Raw genomic sequence first — 21,312 nt, 5'->3', positions numbered from 1 at the left:
ACAGCTAACGCTTAGTGAACGGCTGCTACATGCCAGGCACCGTGCCAGATACGGTCCATACACAACTCCTCTAATCCCCACGGCCCCATGAAGCAGGTGCTGTCATCATCTCAATTTTACAGACGAGGAAACCAAGGCACAGAGAAGTAACTTGCTCAAGGCTATACAACTAGTAAATGAAGGAGCTAAAATGTGCCTCTGCTCTTTTTTTGTAATCAAGGTTTTAATTTTAATTACCCTATAGTTAACACACAGTGTTACATTAGTTTAGGTGTATAGTACAGTAATTCAACAACACCGTGTATGTTATTCAGGGCTCCTCATGGTAAGTGTACTCTTTAATCCCCATCCCCTATTTGCTCCGCACCCACCCGTGTGCCTCTGCTCGTAACCAGTGTTCCAACTGCCCGCAGCTCTCCACGAACCCAGAAGGTTTACCTGTGCTTCAGGCAGAGATTCTCACAATCCCCGCAAGGGGAAAAGTCTGATTTCGTACAGAAACTCAAAGCGGGCAGTCTCTTGATGCTCACTGCTTGAAGACTGACCTCCTTTGGGCGAGGCACTCTTCCCACAGGCGGCTGACATGGCATGAGTCTGGGGAGAGCAGGGTCTAGAGGAAAGTTCACTTCATGCTTTCCTAACTCATGTGATCTTGGCTAACTTACTGAACCTTGTTTGCAAAATGCAGATGATTCTGAAGGTCTCTTTCCATTCTTAAACGTTTCTATGATTCTGGGCAGTCATCTTGGAAAGGAGGAGAGGAAAGACAGTTCTGCCACTGACCTTGATGCTGGAGTTCAGCTCTGTCACAGGGGTCAGTGCCAAGAGTTGGGCTTGGCCTTCTCAGAAGGGCTGAAGCTTCAGAATCTGAACTAACAGTGAGAGGCTAGAGACAACTCATGATGGAAAAAGGTGGTATCGGCTCTTCTCATATGATAAGCCACTCAGGAAGACTTGGAGGGTTTTATGGAATCATTAGCACAGAGCTCCCCCCTGGCCACAGAGCAGAGGAAGAAACAGCAGACCAGTTTATAAAGCTCCAGAGCGGAAAATTTCTGTTGGTGTCCAAACTAAGTTTTTGGCTTTCTGTGAAGTTTGGAAAGACTCATACTGATGTTTTAATCACCTGTTTAGTGTTCTGAAGACTCTTGTCGGCGGCCTCACTGAGCTTTTGCTCCAGCAGGCAGTGGGGAGCTGCTGGCTCACACACCGTCATCTTTTTGTGAGCCATTTCTTTCCCATGGCTATCTCCGACACCCTGTAGCTCTCTCCAGGCCACTTGGAGGGTATGAGCCAAAACTACGAGCCTCCCCACGGGAGGCGGAGGGCAAGCTTTCTGGCTAACTTCTCGCCAGATCCAAAGCCAAGAAGGGCCCTTTAAGAAAAGTCAAGGGGCAAAGAGGTAAGAAGTGGTCTCTGGAGATCAGAATACAAACTCGGGGTAGGGCACATTCTAGAAGCAAAAAACTCATGAGCATGCAAGAAACCCATCAGGGAGGTTCAGGGTAGCAACATGTAGAACAAGTCAGCATTTTACTTCCTCTGCAATTTTCACTGCCCACAGCTTCCCAGTGGCTGAAATATCCCATTGTACTGGGAAAGCTGCGGTGGAAATGAACTGGTAACTGCTGGTTGCCAGGCATTATGTTATTTCATTTGACTATCACAGTAATCCTTTGAGACAGAAAGAGGAAGAGGAAACTGAAGCTCAGAGGAAACGAACATCTAGTAAGTGGTGAAGCTGGGATTTGAACCCAGATTCGTGTTATTCCAAAGTCTGTGTTCATTATACTTTGTAGCCTCTTAGAAGGAAATGGTACTTTTGGGGAAGAGGACTTAAGTTCAAGCCCTTTTCACTAAGGGATGCCTCCCACCCCCAGCCCCGCTCAGCAGCAACCCAAAGGCCCAACCCCAGGACAAAATAAACAGTTCTGATGAGGCTGCATTCAGATGAACACAAACCAAACAGATGCTTGGCTAAGCCATAGGAAAGAACAAAGGTAATGAAATTTAACATTTCTCAGCATACCCGTCTTAAAAGGAGTTATATCCTTCAGATTAATTTCATTTCTCTGGACACAGTAGGGGCAAGACCTTAGCCAATCAGTTGATGAAATGAATGGATATGGGAAACTAGTCACTGCTGGGTGCCAACTTAAGACCTACATATGAGTGTCCCCAAGTTCTCTGCAGTACACAGTCTTGAACTCTGGATGTACCGTAAAGAGGCAAGTCCACCAGGGAGCATGGGGACAAGAAAAAGGAAATCAAAGTCGTCTCCTTCCACCTGGCATCCCAAGGCTCCACAAATCCATTAGCCTGAGACACTTTTACTGTGCAAGCAACAGGGTGTGTTGTTCATCTGGCAGCTCTTGGTCTTGGAGCAAGACGTGAAGGCAGAGAAGAGAAAGAACAATAATTTGGTTCTCAGTAGAAAGATCAGGCTTAGGGAGGAGATGCTGATTTCTGCCTGAGTTCTCAGGGAGTAGCTCCCTGCCACAGAATTTTGTCTTTCCTTGCCTTCTCTCTTCTTTTCGGGGGAAGCTTCCTCAACTGTCTGCTCTCTCTGGCTAAGAGTTAACTTCCCTTTGTCTAGCCAGGACGCTGCACACATGCCATTGTTCCCTGCCCCATTATGCCTGAGTTCAGGCAGAGAAGCCGCCAACATGGCTTTCAGCAGAGGAAGGGAAGGGGTCTCTCAAGGGAACTCTGCTTACCGAGGAAAGAGAGACTCCTATAGTGGCAAATGGCACAGACTGCCCTTCCTCAGTGACCTCAGAGGAACTGACTTACAAAGGGTACAGTTAGAGGGGGACAGAGAAGGAAGGGAAAAGAGAGGGAGACCATGATCAGAGAGGTTTTACGTCCCACAGGAATAACTGTGAGGATGAGGAAAAGGCTGTCTTGTCATGAGGGCAAAATTAACCAGACCCATCTGATTAGGACAGAGGGAAGGAGGGTGCTGGGATAATGAATGGGGGCAGAAGCTTACAGACCATTGCATGCATGAAGGGATGTAGGAGAAAAGTGTTCCAAAGCTGATGACAAGGCAGACAGGAAACTTACATGTCCTTGCTGACAGGAAAGAAATAGTGAAATTCTGGGTCTCCTCTCATCTGCAGGATTTCTACTAGGCGTCTGAAGTTCACCCTCTTCCCAAGGATGTGCTGACAGCTGGGAATACTGCCCTTCAGGTCAGGCAGGGCAGGGGTCTAGACCTCTCCAGGAGTTCACAAAGAGGTTCAGTAAGGACTCAAACCACGATCCAAAACACAAATGGGACTGCCATTTCCTGTTGGGTTTCCATGCTGTAAAAAAGTGGGGGAGAAATGCCAACTACAAAGTGCTCTGTCTTCTGTGGAAAATGGAGTATGCAATGTATCCGGCTCCAGGTTCTGACTTGTAAATCTAAGTGAGAACTAGTTGCTAGCTGCTAGAGGATTATATTGTTAAAGAGATATTCCACCACCCAACCTGCCAGCCTCTCTGCTCACTGTCCATGGACTTCTAAAGAGCTGATGACAAAGTTGTCTTGGACCTCTGTAGGAAGGGCAGCCTTGGGCTTTGGCAGCTCCTTCTGGACCCCAGTTCACTGTCCTGTGTTCTTAAACAGCTCTGATGGAACAAGCCATCTGTGAGGGTTATTTAGCTTGGAACTGGAAGAGGGTGAGGATGTGGAAAAAATAAACTGAGCAGCCAAAGGATGGGGCCAGAGAGAGAGAGAGAGAAAGGCAGGTGGCATGTTCGTGAGACTATGTGCCAGGGCTGACAGTGGGGTGGGATTGCAGAAAGGAATGGTGCCGGAAGGGGGCCAGTATGGGAAGCTCTGGAACACCCAGGACAGCATGATTTTCTTTTCAGAGTGTTTTGTTGTTCTCTGAAGGGCTCACATACCCTCACTTGAGGGTTACCATTATAGGAGGGTCCTGGGATAACACAAGTGTAAGCACACCTGCCTTGCCTTCTGAATCCTGCCTAATTTTGCACTGGGCCTGAATCCTAGCTTCAAAGGTAAATCCAACAGGTTTTCTACATCCAAAGCCACAAGATAATGGCAACGGCTGAAAGGGTAGAAAACGGAGACGGTGGAAGGTCTGAGGAAATCTTTATGAATTACAGAAAACAGCAACAGAGACTGCAGGATGATCTGGAAGAGATATGGGAATCTGGTGTGGGACTAAACTGTAACCGGTTATTCGTTTAGAGTCTTCTTAACTGCCTCTCCACTCACTATGAAGAACATATAAATCGAGAGACTTTTATTTTCAAAATCTAGACATTTTCACTTATAATATCTCATTTAATTCTTAATGAGCTATCATGATGGGACAGACTACTTTCACCCCCTATTTTATAGAGAGTAAACTTAAGCCCAGACAAAATAAATAACTTACATGGAGTTTTCTTATGACCAAAACAGAACAGAATGAAGACTGTGACTTCCATCTAATTCAGGGAGACTTATTTTTCTGCAGGTCGTTCTGGCAAAACAACACTGGACTTGATGGTATCTCACCTGACCCATTTCTGATCACCAAGCCTATGTAGTATATCCTCATAGGATTTGCAAAAGAGTCCAAAAAGCTGCTGTCAGAATATATTTCCGGTTCTTTACTAAATAACTCCAAGTCATTGGACTAAGGACAGGCTTGGAGGTAGCAAGCCAGTACCTATGAATGCTGCGTATCCTACTTCTAAAGCACATACACAGAAAGACATGCAAACAATCACAGACTGCAGCTGACCCTTGAACGACACATGTTTGAATTGCGTGGAGTCCACTTATATGCAGGTTTTTCTGATAAATACAGTATAATACTGTATTTTCTCTTCCTTATTTTTTTTTCCCTTATTTCAAGTTTTTATTTAAATTCTAGTTAGTTAACATATATGGTATATATGGTTCCTTATGATTTTCTTAACATTTTCTTCTCTAGCTTACTTTATTGTCAGAATACAATATAGAATACACATAACATACAAAATACGTGTTAATCGACTGTTTATATTACTGGTAAGGCTTCTGATCAACAGTGGGCTATTAGTAAAGTTTGGGGGGGAACCAAGATTTTTTCTTTTTTAATGTTTGTTTATTTTTGAGAAAGAGACAGAGCATAAGCAGGGAGGGGCAGAGAGAGAGGAGACACAGAATCTGAAGCAGGCTCCAGGCTCTGAGCTGTCAGCACAGAGCCTGACGCAGGGCTCGAGCCCACAAACCGTGAGATCATGACCTGAGCCAAAGTCAGACGCTTAGCCAACTGAGCCAACCAGGCGCCCCTGGGGAGCCAAGTTTTATGCATATTTTCAACTGTGCAGGGGGTCGGCAGCCCTAAGGCCTGTGTTGTTCAATGGTCAACTGAACTTTGTGGTACAGTTTCACTGCTTCACACTGGAAAGACAGACAAAATTTCTGTACCAGCGTGTAGTAGGGAAGCCCCACACAGCCTCAACTTTTTTAAAACTGACAACACAGAATTAAAAGCTATCAATGAATTCTGCTATTTAGACTAAAGCCACTCTTGCTGCTGACAAAGCAGAAGAGAAGCTCAATGAGAGCATCTTCTAGGAGGCACTGAAGATATGGTGGCATCTCGGCTTCCAAAGTGGCTTCTTCCACTGAAGATACGGTGGCACCTACAGGCCAAACTGAAGCTGCTTAGTGATGTGTAAACACATGGCACATGGTAAAAACAAACAAATAGTACAAAAGGCTGAATTTTAAAAACAAAATCTTCTCATTCTGATTTCTAGACCCTCTGTTCCCCAGCCCTGTGCCAGCTTCTGTCGTGTCCCTCAGAGATATATGCATACACTGCCATACATGATGAACTGTGGGCTCTCCCTATACTTCTTATAAATGTATTTATATAAATGGTTATGTACTTTGCCATTTTTAAAAACTTAACAGCATATCTTAGAGATCATCAACATCATTTGTGAAACACATTTCATACCAAATGCTAAAGATCATCAACAATAAAGTTCTGGAACACATCCAGAAAACTTAACGTGTTTATTGCAACAGAGTTTCTCTGTGTTGGGAGGACTAAAAAACCTAGAAAAGGAAGCAAAACAAAGCAGACTGGAGAAAATAGCTGTTTGTTAGTCAAGTCCATCAGGTCTGGGAGTGGTCAGTAACAAGAGACCCCACAACCCGGCATGGTCTCAAATGACAAAGAGGTTGGGCAAAAGAAGCTGCATTTACATATCACAAAAGATTATGAAGTGTATATATGTGCTCTAGTCTGCATGCTGCCCAGAAACAGTGCTATTTCTGAAGCACACACATAGACATGCAAACAATCATAAACTATAATCCTTGAAAAATACAGGTTTGAGCAACATAGGTCCACTTATATGCAGATTTTTTCTAATAAATACAGTATACAGTACTGTAAGTGTACTTTCTCTTCCCTTATGATTTTTTTTTTTAAGTTCATTTATTTTGAGAGAGAGAGAGAGCGAGCAAGTGAGCATGCAAGTAGGGGAGGGGCAGAGAGAGGATTTCAAACAGGCTCCATGGTCAGGGCAGAGCCCAACACAGGGCTCGAACTCACAAACCGCCAAATCATGAGCTAAGCTGAAACAGAGTCGGACATTTAAATGAAGAGTTGGACATTTAAACGTTTAAATGACCGAGCCACCCAGGTGCCCCTGATTTTCTCTAGCTTACTTTACCAGAGTAAATCAACATCAGGAGGGTCTTCATCAAATGTGAAGGCCAGAAACAAACACTGTAACATTTTTTACTGAAACAGTAAATTGTGTTAATTTCATCTCTAAGTGTAACCCAGATGTTATGGCAAGAGGCACTTGTACATCTGAAGGCTCAGGCATCGCCTGCAAGTGCTAGTCTCAGTTAGGGACAATACACAGCTACTACTGAACAGAAAGTAAGATATTTGAGGTGTTTCAGGCTGGTCTCACAGTCTGAGGTTCTACTGTGTAAAAGTACCCTCTACTAGGGCAGGGTGTAACTTTTTGCTACATTTTAAGATATTCCACTGAATTCATTCAATACATATTAATTAAGTACCTGCTATGTGTGCCAGCCTTATTCAAGACATAAGGAATAGAGCAACGAATAAAACAATATTCCTGCTGTCCGTAAAGCTTACCGTTCTTGCGAGACCAAGAAACAAATAAGCAAATAAACACAGGACAAGTGGGAAGTCCTATGGAAAAAATTAAGTAGGGGAAGAGGGCCAGAGAGTAACAGGGTGGGGAGAGGACTGCTATTTTATAGAAGATGAACAGGGAAAGGCTTCCGGAAAAAGTGCCATTAGAGCAGACGTGAAGGGGTGAGCCACTAGGCAGAGACAGCCTTAGAAGGGCTTGCCAGCCACACAGGGTAAAGAGAGAACAGGCTCTTCTAGCCCAGCTGCGTGAGAGAGGAGAGGCCTTTGTGAGTTTATGCAACTTGCACGCCCTCCATGCAGTTTCTGGACAGTTTCCATCACAGATGAGAGTTTTATGTTGAATTTTAAGTTGACCACAAATATTTAACTTCCCTGGACCACAAATGCAGTATCTTCTCTGCGGTTTAGCTGGCACCAAGCACATATTTATGAATCTCTATATGTCTGCCTGTTATTTAAATTTCTTATAGAAGTGCCAAGGTTTTTAGTTGTGATTTACCCCCTCTCACTCTGTATTACTGAATGTGAGCCCTAATCAGGCCTAATTCTTGGAGAAAGAAGATATCTTTACAATTGAAGTATAGGGTCTTCCTAGTTAAATATCCTATTACTGCTTTCCTCGACAAAAAACATCACTGGAGGGTCAGTTCTGAGTTCTTGTATTTGAATTACAATGTAAAAATTAAAAAACTTCTGTGTTTTCCCCCACTAGAGGATAAAAAACAAAACTTAGTAACTATCTACATACTCTTCCTACATTAAAAAGCAACATGAATAAACAAAAGAAGCCAGGTGTAATGAGCTCCAAGCTTCTAGATGTACGTCCTTATTTACATACCAATTCCTAAGAATTATAACCAGTTCAAGAGTTACAGAGTGACTTTTCTCCCCAGCTGCATCTCCACTAGCTGGCTTGGGCAAGGGCTCTGGCTTCGCAAGAACGCAGAATTCTGGGTTATCCCTCATCCCAGGGCCAGTGTCTTTTACCCAGCTGGCAAGAGATCCATGCAGGATCAAATAAAGGCACACAGGCAGATCATCTGAAACTCTTGAGTTTCAAAACAACCATTCCTACCCCATTCTGGATACCTGACATTGCCTTCGTCTTTTTCAGTGCAGCTTACTGAATCTTTGGGCTACTCACATGCAGGCCAAGAGACTTGGGTCCCAACACAGAAAGACTTAAGAGACATCTTCATGAACCACTGGATTGTTTCTTCCTGCATTTTACAGGAGTAGTACAGCTACTTGCTATGAAGTATTAGGTCACACACACACATAAATACATGCAAGTACGTTTTAAGAACAATGCTCACCTTAATAAAATGAACATGACTTTCAAAGTCTTCAGCTTGGAAGGCCAAAAACTTATTAAAAAACAAAACAAAACTAGCACTGGCTTGTAATTAGAATGGCTTTAAGCACATGCTTCTAAATATTTTGTCCATCCTTCCAGTTTTCCACTGACATGCATATATCAGACCTAGGCAATCACATACCAGAAAGTATAAGGAATTTTCTGCAAGACAAAATGCAGATGGGACTGGAATGTAGAAAAGCATAACTGATGTTCAGTCCTCTGCCTGTTTGATAAGTACGGAGATGAGACCTTGGCAGCAGTGCCCTGTTAAATGCCCTCATCTTGGAGCAACTAGGACAAGAGCCAAGATAGGTCATGGTACACTTAGAAGGGCACAACTGGATCCTACCAGGGTATCAGAAGAACTTAGCAGTTGCTGGCTTATAACTGGGTGTGGGTGCCCACGTGAGGCAGAAGAAAGACAAAGCTGAGGTTGGCTTCTTTCTAAAAGAGGCCAACAAACCAAAACAAGAACGCTAAGTTAAGAGACCTTGTCTACAGAAAACAAGGGTTTTTTGCTCTCAGCTATAACTATCTCTGCCTCTAGTTTCCCTTCTCTACTCCACCAGAAAATGTTTCTCTTTATCTGTACCTGAAAATCTTGGAGAGACCTGTCAAAATTCCCAAGGCACTGCTCCAATAAGGATGAAACAAACAAACAAACAAACAAACAAAAGAACATAAAAAAAAACCCCAACCAGCTAACATATGAAAAGGTGTTACAGTTGGGGGCGCCTGGCTGGCTTAGTCGGTACAGCATGTGACTCTTGATCTCAGGGTTGTGAGTTTGAGCCCCACACTGGGTGTAGAGATTACTTAAAGAAACAAAGAAAGAAAGAAAAGGTATTACAATTGAACAGAAGGATACAAAAATAAGAAGTAAATATCTCTCTAGCAGAGTCACTGTGAAAATTTTGCAGACTTTTAAATTAATACTAATTAAGAGTTAACAGTAATTGCACAAAGACAGATAAACAGACCATTGGAGCAGAACAGAAAGTTAGAAAAAGACCCAAACATATACAATCACCCAACTTATGACAAAACACTACTGCAGTTTGGTGGAGAAAATGGAACTTTCAATAAATGGTGCTGGATCAACCAGGCATCTGGGAAAAAGTAACCTTCCTTCTACCTCATGCCTTAAACAAAAATTTGAGATAGACTACAGACCTAAATGTTAAAGATAAAATAGCTTATAGAAGAAAATACAGAATATCTTCATGATCTTGGAGTAGGCAAACATTTCTTAAATAGGACATAAAAAAAGGAGCACCTGGGTGGCTCAGTGGGTTAAGCGTCTGACTCTTGGTTTCAGCTCAGGTCATGATCTCATGGTTTTGTGAGTTCAAGCCCCATATTAGGTTCTGTGTTGGCAGCATGGAGCCTGCTTGGGATTCTCTCTGCCCCTTCCTCACTCATGCTGTCTCTGTCTCTCTCAAATAAATAAACTTAAAAAAAAAAAAAAAGGACATAAAAAGCACAACCACAAAAGAAAAAAATTTGACTTCATTTAAATTAAGAACTTGTGTTCATCAAAAGACACCACTAAGAGTAAAAATATGAGCCACAGACTGAGAGAAGATATTTTTTTAAGTTTATTTTATTTTTTGAGAGAGAGAGACAGAGAGACAGAAAAAGACAGAGAGAGTGAATCTCAAGAAGGCAATATGCTGTCAGTGCAGAGCCTGAGGTGGGGCTCAATTTCACTAACCATGAGATCACGACCTGAGCCTAAATCAAGAGTTGGACGCTTAACCAACTGAGCCACCCGGGTGCTCCATGAGATATTTTCAATATATACAACCAACATAGGACTTAATATTCAGAATATTAAAAAAATAATCCTACAAATCAATAAAAAGACAAACCACCCACAGAAAAAAATGGGTACAAGGCAAGAACAGGTACTCCATAGAAGAGGATATCCAAATGGCCTACAGCAGAAGAAAAGGTACTCAGCATCATTATTCACCAGCGAAATGCAAATTAAAATTACAAGAAGAAAAAAAAAATTACAATGAGATATTTCTACATATCCACCAGAATGGCTAAAATAACCAAAACCAAACAAGCGTTGCCAAAGATGCAGAATAACTGAAACTCTCATACACTGTTGATGGTCCTGTGTATTGCTACAACCACACCGGAAATCTGTTAGGCGGTATCTCCTAAAGTAACATACACCTACCTTATGCCCGAACAATCCCATTGCTAGGTATGTATCAAAGAGAAATAAATAGGGGCGCCTGGGTGGCGCAGTCGGTTAAGCGTCCGACTTCAGCCAGGTCACGATCTCGCGGTCCGTGAGTTCGAGCCCCGCGTCAGGCTCTGGGCTGATGGCTCGGAGCCTGGAGCCTGTTTCTGATTCTGTGTCTCCCTCTCTCTCTGCCCCTCCCCCGTTCATGCTGTCTCTCTCTGTCCCAAAAAAAATAAATAAAAAACGTTGAAAAAAAAAAAAAAATTAAAAAAAAAATAAATAAATAAATAAATAAAGAGTGTGAGTCCACCAAAAGACACATAAAAATGTTCATGGTAGCTTTAGTCATAATAGCCAAGACTGGTAAAAGAAACGCATTTTCATCAATAGTAGAATAAACAGGGACGCCTAGGTGGCTTAGTTGGTTAAGTGTCCAACTTAGGCTCAGGTCATGATCTCACGATTTGTCAGTTCGAGCCCCACGTTGGGCTCTGAGCTGTCAGAGCCCATCTGCAGTCCCATCTGCAGCTGTGCTGACAGCTCAGCGCCTGCGGCCTGCTTCCGATCTGCGTCTCCCTTTCTCTCTGCCCCTCCCCCACTCAAGCTCTGTCTCTCTCTCTCAAAATAAATAAACATTTAAAAAAATAGTAGAATACTATAAAGCTGTAATCATCAAGACAGTATGGTATTGACACAAAAACAGACACACAGACCAATGGAATAGAATAGAGAACCCAGAACTGGACCCACAAATGTATGGCCAACTAACCTTTGACAAAGCCGGAAAGAGTATCCAATGGAAGAAAGACAGTCTCTTTACCAAATGGTGGTGGGAGAACTGGATAGCAACATGCAGAAGAATGAAACTGGACCACTCTCTTACACATACACAAAAATGAATTCAAAATAGATGAAAGACCTAAATGTGAGACAGGAAACCATCAAAATCCTAGAAGAGAAAACAGGCAACAACCTCTTTGACCTTGGCCACAGCAACTTCTTATTTGACACGTCTCCGAAGGCAAGGGAAATAAAAGCAAAAATGAACTACTGGGACCTCATCAAGATAAAAAGCTTCTGCACAGCAAAGGAAACAATCAACAAAACTAAAAGGCAACCAACAGAATGGGAGAAGATATTTGCAAATGACATATTGGATAAAGGGTTAGTATCCAAAATCTATAAAGAACTTAACAAACTCAACACCAGAAAAAGAAGCCAGTGAAGAAATGCACAGAAGACATGAATAGACATTTTTCCAAAGAAGACATCCAAATGGCTAACAGACATATGAAAAGACACTCAACATCACTCATCATCAGGGAGATACAAATCAAATTACATTGAGATACTACCTCACACTGGTCAGAGTGGCTAAAATTAAGAGCTCAGGAAACAACAGATGTTGGTGAGGATGTGGAGAAAGGGAACTCTTGCATTGCTGGTGGGCATGCAAACTGGTGCAGACACTCTGAAAAACAGTGTGGAAGTTCCTCAAAAAATTAAAGATAGAATTACCCTACGACCCAGCAATAACACTACTAGGAATTTATGTAAAGGATATAGGAGTGCTGATTCATAGGAGCACATATACCCCAATGTTTACAGTAGCACTATCAATAATAGCCAAATTATGAAAAGAGCCCAAATGTCCATCAACTGATGAATGGATAAAGAAGATGTATGTATGTATATACAATGGAATACTACTCGGCAATGAAAAAGAATGAAATCTGGCCATTTGCAACAACGTGGATGGAACTGGAGGGTATTATGCTAAGTGAAATAAGTCAGGGAAAGACAGGTATCATATGTTTTCACTCATATGTGGAAGTTGAGAAACTTAACAGAAGGCCATGGGGGTAAGGGAAAGAAAAAAAAATAGTTATAGAAAGGGAGGCAAACCATAAGAGACTTTTAAATACAGAGAACAAACTGAGGTTGGAAGGGGGGTGGGCAGGGAAAACAGGTGATGGGCACTGAGGAGGGCACTTGTTGGGATGCACACTGGTTGTTGCATGTAAGTGATGAATCATAGGAATCTACTCCCGAAGCCAAGAGCATACTATATACATTGTATATTAGCTAACTTGACAATAAATTATATAAAAAAATAGAATAAACAAATTGTGGTATATTCATACAAAAAATATACTACACAGCAATCATGAAGAATGAACTACTTATAGGCAGCAATATGAATGAATCTTTCACAGGGGCTGTGTTAAACAAAAGAAGCTGGACACAAATGCTATGTACTATGTGATTCCATTTATATACAGTTCAAAACAGGCAAAACAAACTGCTCAGAATGATGGTTACCTGTATGAAGGAGAGTATTAATAAGAGGGGGCATAAAGGAACCTACTAGGATGCCAGAAATATTCTAAATCTTGATCTAGGTGGCAGTTAGCATGATATAAGCACATATCAAAATGTACTGAACTTAAGAATAGTGTGGGGCATCTAGGTGGCTTAGTCGGTTAAGCATCCGACTTCAGCTCAGGTTGTGATCTCAGGGTTTGGGAGTTCAAGTCTGCATTTGGCTCTGTGCTGACAGTGCAGAGCCTGCTTGGGATTTTCTCTCTCTCTCCCTCTCTCTCTGCCCCTCCCCACTTTTGCTCTCTCTCTCAAAATAACTTAAAAAAAAAAAAAAAAACCCTTAAGAGTAGTGTACATCACTTTATGAAGGTTAAATCTCAATTAAAAAAGTCAAAAAAACCACACATACTAAATTGCATTAGTCATGTGAAAATGATCAGGAAAAACTACAGGTAAGGCAGTAAGTAGCAGTTAAATATAACAGAAAACCAAAAACGACAAAACAGAACACTTGCTTGAGCCTCTCCTACAACACAGAATTAGAGATGAAAGTCAAGTAATGTGGAGACAGATCCCTAATCTCATTCATTCATTCATTCATTTATTTATTTATAAAAAGAAATTTTAATATTTATTTTTGGTAAAGAGAGACAGAGTGTGAGCAGGGGAGGGGCAGAGAGAGAGGGAGACACAGAATCTGAAGCAGGCTCCAGGCTCTGAGCTGTCAGCACAGAGCCTGACACGGGGCTCAGACCCACGAACCATGAGATCACGACCTGAGCCGAAGTCAGACACTTAACAGGCTAAGCTACCCAAGTGTTCCATATTTTTTTACGTTTTAAGTAGGCTTCATGCCCAGCATGGAGCCCAACACAGGGCTTGAACTCATGACCCTGAGATCAAGAACTGAGCTGAGATCGAGTTGACACTTACTTGACTGAGTCACCTAGGTGCCCCAGATCCCTTATCTTTAAAAGACAATCCAGAGAGGGGCGGCTGGTGGTTAAGTCGGTTAAGCGTCTCTTAATTTCAGCTCAGGTCATGATCTTGCAGTTCATGAGATGGAGCCCATGTCGGCTCTGCTCTGGGCTGGGAGCCTGTTTAGATTCTCTCTCTCCCTCTTCCTCTGCCCCTCCCCTGCACTCTCTCTCCAAAAAAAAAAAAAAAAAAAAAAAAAGCTACTCCAGAGAGATCAAGACAGGAAAAGAGCATAATCTCAAAAGGGAAAGAAGGGGCACCTGAGTGGCTCAGTTGGTTAAGCATCTGACTTCGGCTCAGGTCATGATCTCACGGTTCATGAGTTCGAGCCCTGCATAGGGCTTTCTGCTGTCAGCATGGAGCGCTCTTCGAATCCTCTGTACCCTCCCTCTCTCTGCCCCTCGCCTGCTTGTGTGCGCTCTCTCAAAAACAAACATTAAAAAAAAATGATGTGAAAAATGAGAAAGGGTTAAAAGAGAGAGAGAGAAGGAACTTCTGAGTGAAAGATTTAGAGCCTGAACATCCTAAGGGCATGTTAAGAAACTTAATAAGAGACCAACACCTTCATAAAGGGTGGCAAATCTGCAGCTTCCGTTTGTGTTCAGCTGGGAAAGAGTGCTGGGATCAATTTGTAATGCCTGTATCATTGGCATGGAATGAAAGGACACCTATTAGACATCTGCCAGACATATCTTGGTTCAGTCTTTAATTTCCAAGGATAATGAGAAAAAGATAATCCTATAAGTATTTAAAAAAAAAAAAGAGCACACACACAAACCTGATTGGCCCCAGACTTTTCTGCCCAAATGCTAGTTAGCCATGCATGTAGAGGGCAAAAGAAAAAGCATTCTCAGATAAACTAAGATTTAGAGAGATAATAAACATTTTTCTTTCAGAAAAAAATCTTACTTAAATAATGTATACCACTAAAACAAGATATCAATAAAAACCCAAGAACATTGTTGAAAAAGAAATCAAGAATATCTTCAACAAATAGCATTAAATGGCATTTTAAAAAGGAAGGCGGGGAAACTGTTACACATTAAAAGGGCCTTGATATCCTATCACCCAAATACAAAGGTATGGAGCTTGCCTATCAGATCTTAATTCTGATGAAGCTACTGTGAAATGGCATTAAAAAAAAAATTTAATTCCAGTATAGTTAATATTCAGTGTTATATTAATTCAGGTGTACAATATAGTGACTCAACAGTTCTATTTCTCATTGCTCAATGTGACAGGTGCACTCTTAATCCCCTTCCCCTATTTCACCCATCCCTGTCTCCACCTCCCCTCTGGTAATCATCCGTTTGTTCTCTACAGTTAAGAGGTTTTTTTTTGGTTTGTCTCTTGTTTTCTTTGTTTTGTTTTTTAAATTCCACATACAAGTAAATAAAATCTTTTAGCATTTGTCTTTCTTTGACTTATTTCACTCATTCTATATATCCACCCACGTTGTTTCAAATGGCAAGGTTTCATTTTTTATGGCTGAGAAATATTCCATTGTGTGTGTATACACACACACACACACACACACACACACGCACGCACACACACACACGCATATAACCTCTTCTTTATCTAGCCTTCATCTATCAATGGACACCTGAGTTGCTTCCATAATCTAGCTACTGTAAATAATGCTGCTACAAACATAGGGGTGGATGTATCTTTTCTAATTAGTGTTTTCATATTCTTTGGGTAAATACCCAGGAGTGAAATTACTGGATCATATGGTAGTTTTATTTTTAATTTTTTGAGGAACCTCCATACTGTTTTCCAGAGTAGCTTCTCCAGTTTGCATTTTCACCAACAGTGCACAAGCGTTCCGGTTTCTCCACATCCTCACCAACACGTGTTTCTTGTCTTTTTTATTTTAGCCAGTGAAATGGCATTTTTGAGATAATCTGGAGAATCTGAAAATGGACTTAAAAATTAATTTTGACATGTATAACCATATTATAGAAGTTATGTTAGGAAAAAAAGCCTTATAAGATATCTACTCAAGTATTTTAAATGAATGGGGTTTGATTTAAAACTTCCAAGAATAACGGGCGCGCGCCTGGGTGGCTCAGGCATCCGACTGGTTGAGCGTACAACTTCGGCCAGGTCATGATCTTGCAGTCTGTGGGTTCGAGCCTTGCATCGGGCTCTATGCTGACAGCTCAAAGCCTGGAGCCTGCTTCAGATTCTGTGTCTCCCTCTCTCTCTGCCCCTCTGCCACTCATGCTCTGTCTCTCTCCATCTCTCAAAAGTGAATAAATGGTTAAAAAAAAAATTCCAAGAATAAAAATTTGGCAGGGGGACAAGGAGAATGATTGAAAAAAATACTGGCAAAATGCTGACACCTGCTCAAGCTACATGATGATTCATTATATTATTCTCTCTACTTTTCTTGTATGTTTGAAAATTTCAACAACAAAACCCAACAAAAAACAAAACCCAAAAAAAGTAAAAAATATTTCATTCTATATTAGCGATATTAACAGGATTCTAAAAATAGTACAAGTGTTAAAGAGCACAAACTTTAAAGGGATGATACACAATGTACACACAGTATAAAAACATTTAAGGACAATAGGGTTGAGTGTGTAAGATGGGTAATCTGAACACTACAGCATGGGTTTGAATTACTAGATGTATGCGCTTAGGTAAAGTGCTTAATCTGAGTCTTAGCTTCTTTAACTGTAAAATGGAAGATATAACAGTACTTACCACTGTTGTGAAGATTAAATACTGACACAATGCAAGCCTAAATAAATAGCTACTATTATGTAAAATCTCACTGACATCTATAAAAACTAGGAAGTGGAGGAGTGGTGAGAGAAGGAGGATTTTTATTTTATATTTTATTTTATTTTATTTTATTTATTTTATTTTATTTTATTTTATTATTTTATTTTATTTTAAAATATTTTATTTATTGAGAGAGAGAGAGAGAGAGAGAGAGAGAGAGCAGGGGAGGGACAGAGAGCATCCTAGGCAGGCTCCATGCCCAGCACCATACGCAACCCAATGCGGCTCCATCTCACAACTTCAAGATCATGACCTGAGCTGAAATCGAGAGTAGGTCCTTTAACCGACTAAGCCACTCAGGTGCCCCGAGGAAGTCCTACACTTATGCAAGGGAGGTGTGACAGAAACAGCAAGTTGTTTCCCATGATTTTTTCTGCTACTCTTTCTCTGTAATTGGACTCTTGATTTTTCAGTTATGCATACAGTTGCCTAGAATAAAACTATTTCCCAGTCAACACTGCAACTCGGTTTGGCCATGTGACTCAGTTCTGGCCAACAGAATTAGGCAGAAGTGAATATGCTCTCAGTATAGGTACTTAAAAGGAGAGGCATCTTAAAAAAAAAATTTTTTTTTTTTTTTTTTTTTTTTTTACAATTACATTCCTCCTTTTAACTGTTTCTACTTCCCACAGGATTGTATGCAGATGAAATGGCTGGCATTTCAATAGCCATCTTAGACTTCAGGGGCCCTTGGAAATGAAAGCCATATACAGCAGAGGAACAAAATAGAAAGAGCCTTGGTCCATGACACCAGGAAGTGCCAAGCCAGAAAACCTCTGGGCTTCTTTCACTTGAGGGGAAAATCTACTATCTTATTTAAGTTACTATTACTGTATTTTGGAATTTTCTGTTTCTTGCAGCTGAACATAATCCTCACTAAAATGAGAGACTGTTATATCCTGCTTAATTCTTCTACTTAGTAAGTAGGAAAAAATTATTTAAAGCATTGTATTTTAAAAATTAAAGATAAATGAAGGGAATTAAAATGCAATGACTATAGAGATAGTGGTTGCACAAAACCATAAATGTTCTAAATGTCAGTGAATTATTCATTTAAGTGGCTAGTTTTATGTTATATGAATATATGAAGTTCATCTTAATAATTTTTTTAATGCAATGTTGTAAATACAGTTTAGAAGAGACATACCTAAACAATGAAATTTAGAGGGGCGCCTCAGTGGCTCAGTTGGTTAAGCATCTGACTCCTGATTTCGGCTTAGGTCTTAGTCTCATGGTTCATGAGATCAAGCCCTACATTGGGCTCTGCACTGGCAGTGCAGAGCCTGCTTGTGATTCTCTCTCCCTCCCTCCCTCCCTCCCTCCCTCCCTCTCTTCTCTCTCTCCCCCCCACCCCGCTCACTCTCTCTCTCTCAAAACAAATAAACTTAAAAAAGAACAATGAGATTTAGACAAAAGGGGGTGAAGGGGAAGATAGGACAAAATCTATCAGGCAAAGACAAATACCAAAACAAAACAAAACACCAAAGTAGGATTCAAGGTTAGAATGAACTGAAATGAAAACAAAAAAAAACCTTTGAAATACAAGAAGAAACTGGCAAAAACACAATTGTAGTGGTAGACTAATTACTTTCATTCTTTAACATATCAAGCAGGTAAAAATAATACAGACAATTAGAATAGTGTAATTAATGATAATTCAATAGCTATATACTGAATTTTGTATGTTACAAAAATATATTCTTCTCAAAATACATAAAACTTCAAAGAAAAAAAAGTATTACCTACTGTGTCACAGAAATTAAAAAAAAATTTTAAAAATGTGTATTTATTTTTGAGAGAGACAGAGCATGAGCAGGGGAGGGGCAGAGAGAGAGAGAGGGAGATACAGAATCTGAAGCAGGCTCCAGGATCTGAGTTGTCAGTACAGGGCCTGATGCGGGGCTTGAACCCACAAATGAGTCACAGAAATTTTTAATTTTTTTAATGTTTATTTTTGAGAGAGACAGAGAGAGAGCAAGAGAGAGAGAGAGAGAGAGAGAGCAAGCACGGGAGATGGGGAGGAAGAGAGGGAGACACAGAATCCGGAGCAGGCATCAGGCTCTAAGATGTCAGCACAGAGCCCAATGCGGGGCTTGAACCCACAAACCGCGAGATCATGACCTGAGCTGAAGTCAGACACTTAACTGACTGAGCCACCCAGATGCCCCCACAGAAATTTTCAAAAACATCCCCAAGTAGAAATTAATAAAAAAAGTTTAAGGAATCTAACTCAAAAAAACCCATAAAATTTTCCCAAATAACTTTAGAATCAAAGAGACAAAAAATCAAAATGATAAAGCCTATTTAGAAAACAATCATTAGAATACTACACATCTAAATGGATTAGAATGTGGCCAAAGTATTAGTAATGGTATATTCAAAGCCATAAAGTTTTTAAGTAAACTAATAAAAAACAAAAAGATTCAACAAAACAGAACCATGTCTAAGACAAATAAAAGAGAATAAAGATAAAAATAAAAATTACAGAATAATAAATATAAGAGCTAGTTTTTGAAAACTAAGAAATGCATACTGCTAACGAATTTAAGAAAAAAACCAAAGAACATAAATTAGCAATGGAACATGGATATCACAATGTAGCCTTAATTTTTTTTTTTTTTTGTTAGTAAGGACATTAAAAAATGTGAAGATCTTAGACAAATGGATGATTTTCTGAATAAAGTAGGTCAACAAAATGATACAAGAAGTGATGACAATGTTCCATATCACGATTGTGGTGGCATTTACACTAATGTATATTTTTGCCAGACTCATCCAATTGAACATTTTATTTACTTATTTATTTTTGTACTGTTTTATTTTATTTTATTTTAATTTTTTAAATTTACATCCAAATTAGTTAGCATATAGTGCAACAATGATTTCAGGAGTAGATTCCTTAATGCCCCTTACCCATTTAGCCCATCCCCCCTCCCACACCCCCTCCAGTAACCCTCTGTTTATTCTCCATAGAGGGTTTGTTTTGTCCCTCTCACTGTTTTTATATTATTTTTGCTTCCCTTCCCTTATGTTCATCTCTTCTGTGTCTTAAAGTCCTCATATGAGTGAAGTCATATGATATTTATCTTTCTCTAATTACACTTAGCATAATACCCTCTAGTTCCATCCACACAGTTGCAAATGGATCCAATTGAATATTTTAAAGCTAGTGAATTACTGGGGCATCTGGGTGGCTCAGTACATTAAGCCTCTGACTTCGGCTCAGGTCATGATCTCACAGTTTGTGAGTCTGAGCCCCACATCAGGCTGTCTGCTGTCAGCACAGAGACCCCTTTGGATCCTCTGTCCCCTTCTCTCTCTCTCGCAAAGTAAATAAACATTTTTAAAAAGCTAGTGAGTTATATATTCTATGTGTTTGTTATATCTCAATAATTCTGCCTAAACATTTGACACAAGAACTAAAAAAACCTTTTGAAAGAATAAGGGAAAAAACAGAAAAAGGAGGAAGGTGTCAAAGTTTTTCTTTCCAAAACTACTATAGGCTGAGTTCCTTCAATTCATTCATGTGTTCAGTCAATAAATATTTATTAGTGGTATAGGAAGGGGTCTAGTCTCCAGGAACTATTTTAAGCACGGGAGGTGAATACAGTAAATAAAAATAAAGTTTTTACATCCTACTGGGGGACAAAAGGTAAGCAAAGCAAAAGCAAAAACAAAGCCTGCTGTCAGGTGATGTTACGTGCTAAGAAATAAAATAAAGTAGGGGACAGAGAGTGCCTGGGGTAGAGTGTTCATTTCTATAGATCACGGGTAAAGAACTTTTTGATAAGGCTGACTCCTGAACAGAGACCTGAAGGGCACAGAAAGTAAACTACGCAGTGGGATAGCAGTGAATTCAGCAGAAGTGCAAAGGCCCGGAGCGTGACTTGTTTGGCATGACTGAAGAATGAGTAGGCGGGTTTGGCCAGAGAGGAGTCTGCGAAAGAGTGGTAGGAGGTGAGGTCAGAAAGGAAGTAGGCCCCAGTCAGTACTTGATATTTCTCTTTGAGTGAGAGGAACCCTCTGGAGGGGCTTGGAACAGTGGTGTTAAATAATCCAACTTACATCTTAAAAGATCACTGTGGCTGCTGTGTTGTGACTCAATGGAAGGGGGCAAAGATCAGAACAAGCTTATTGTAATAAGAGAAAGGAACATTTTAGACCAGGGTAGTGCTGGTGGAAATGGATTCTGCATGTATTTTAAAGGTGGAATGATACCTGTCAAGGTAGAATGATAGGTAGAATGTTACCTGCTAAAAGCCTGAGGCAGAATCTGAGAGAAAGAGTCAAGAATTACTCTCAAAGTAATGTGCACCTTCCAGGTCACAGAAAAAGCAAAGCTGCTTCCCATTCTTTTTATAAAGTCAGCACAACCTAATACTCAAATAACAGCAAACATAGAAAGAAGAGACCAGGCCCACTATGGAAATGGATGTAAATAACCTGAATAAAATAACAGCAAATCAAATTTAGCAGACCATTAAAATACAACTACAACGACACCCAAAAAACAAACA

General features: G+C 40.5%; 1 protein-coding gene across 5 annotated transcripts in view; it reads right to left on the bottom strand.

Moving 5' to 3' along the window:
• The window catches only part of SMG6 (SMG6 nonsense mediated mRNA decay factor), a 227,424-nt gene that overhangs the window by 34,029 nt on the left and 172,083 nt on the right, over positions 1-21,312 (bottom strand). The window contains exon 14 of one of the 5 annotated variants that reach the window (XM_019429576.2): positions 2,823-3,308. The exons of the other annotated variants lie outside the window; for them this stretch is intronic. Coding sequence (XP_019285121.2) covers positions 3,243-3,308 — 66 coding nt within the window. The 3' untranslated portion in view covers positions 2,823-3,242. Of the gene's footprint in view, positions 1-2,822; positions 3,309-21,312 lie in introns of those variants that run through there. 5 annotated transcript variants of the gene reach the window in all.

The sequence above is a fragment of the Panthera pardus genome, unplaced genomic scaffold (assembly GCF_024362965.1).
Source record: "Panthera pardus isolate Hobbes unplaced genomic scaffold, ASM2436296v1 HiC_scaffold_3, whole genome shotgun sequence".
Taxonomy (NCBI): domain Eukaryota; kingdom Metazoa; phylum Chordata; class Mammalia; order Carnivora; family Felidae; genus Panthera; species Panthera pardus.
Note: the sequence above shows the minus strand (reverse complement) of the source record. Positions and strands in the feature narration are given on the sequence as shown.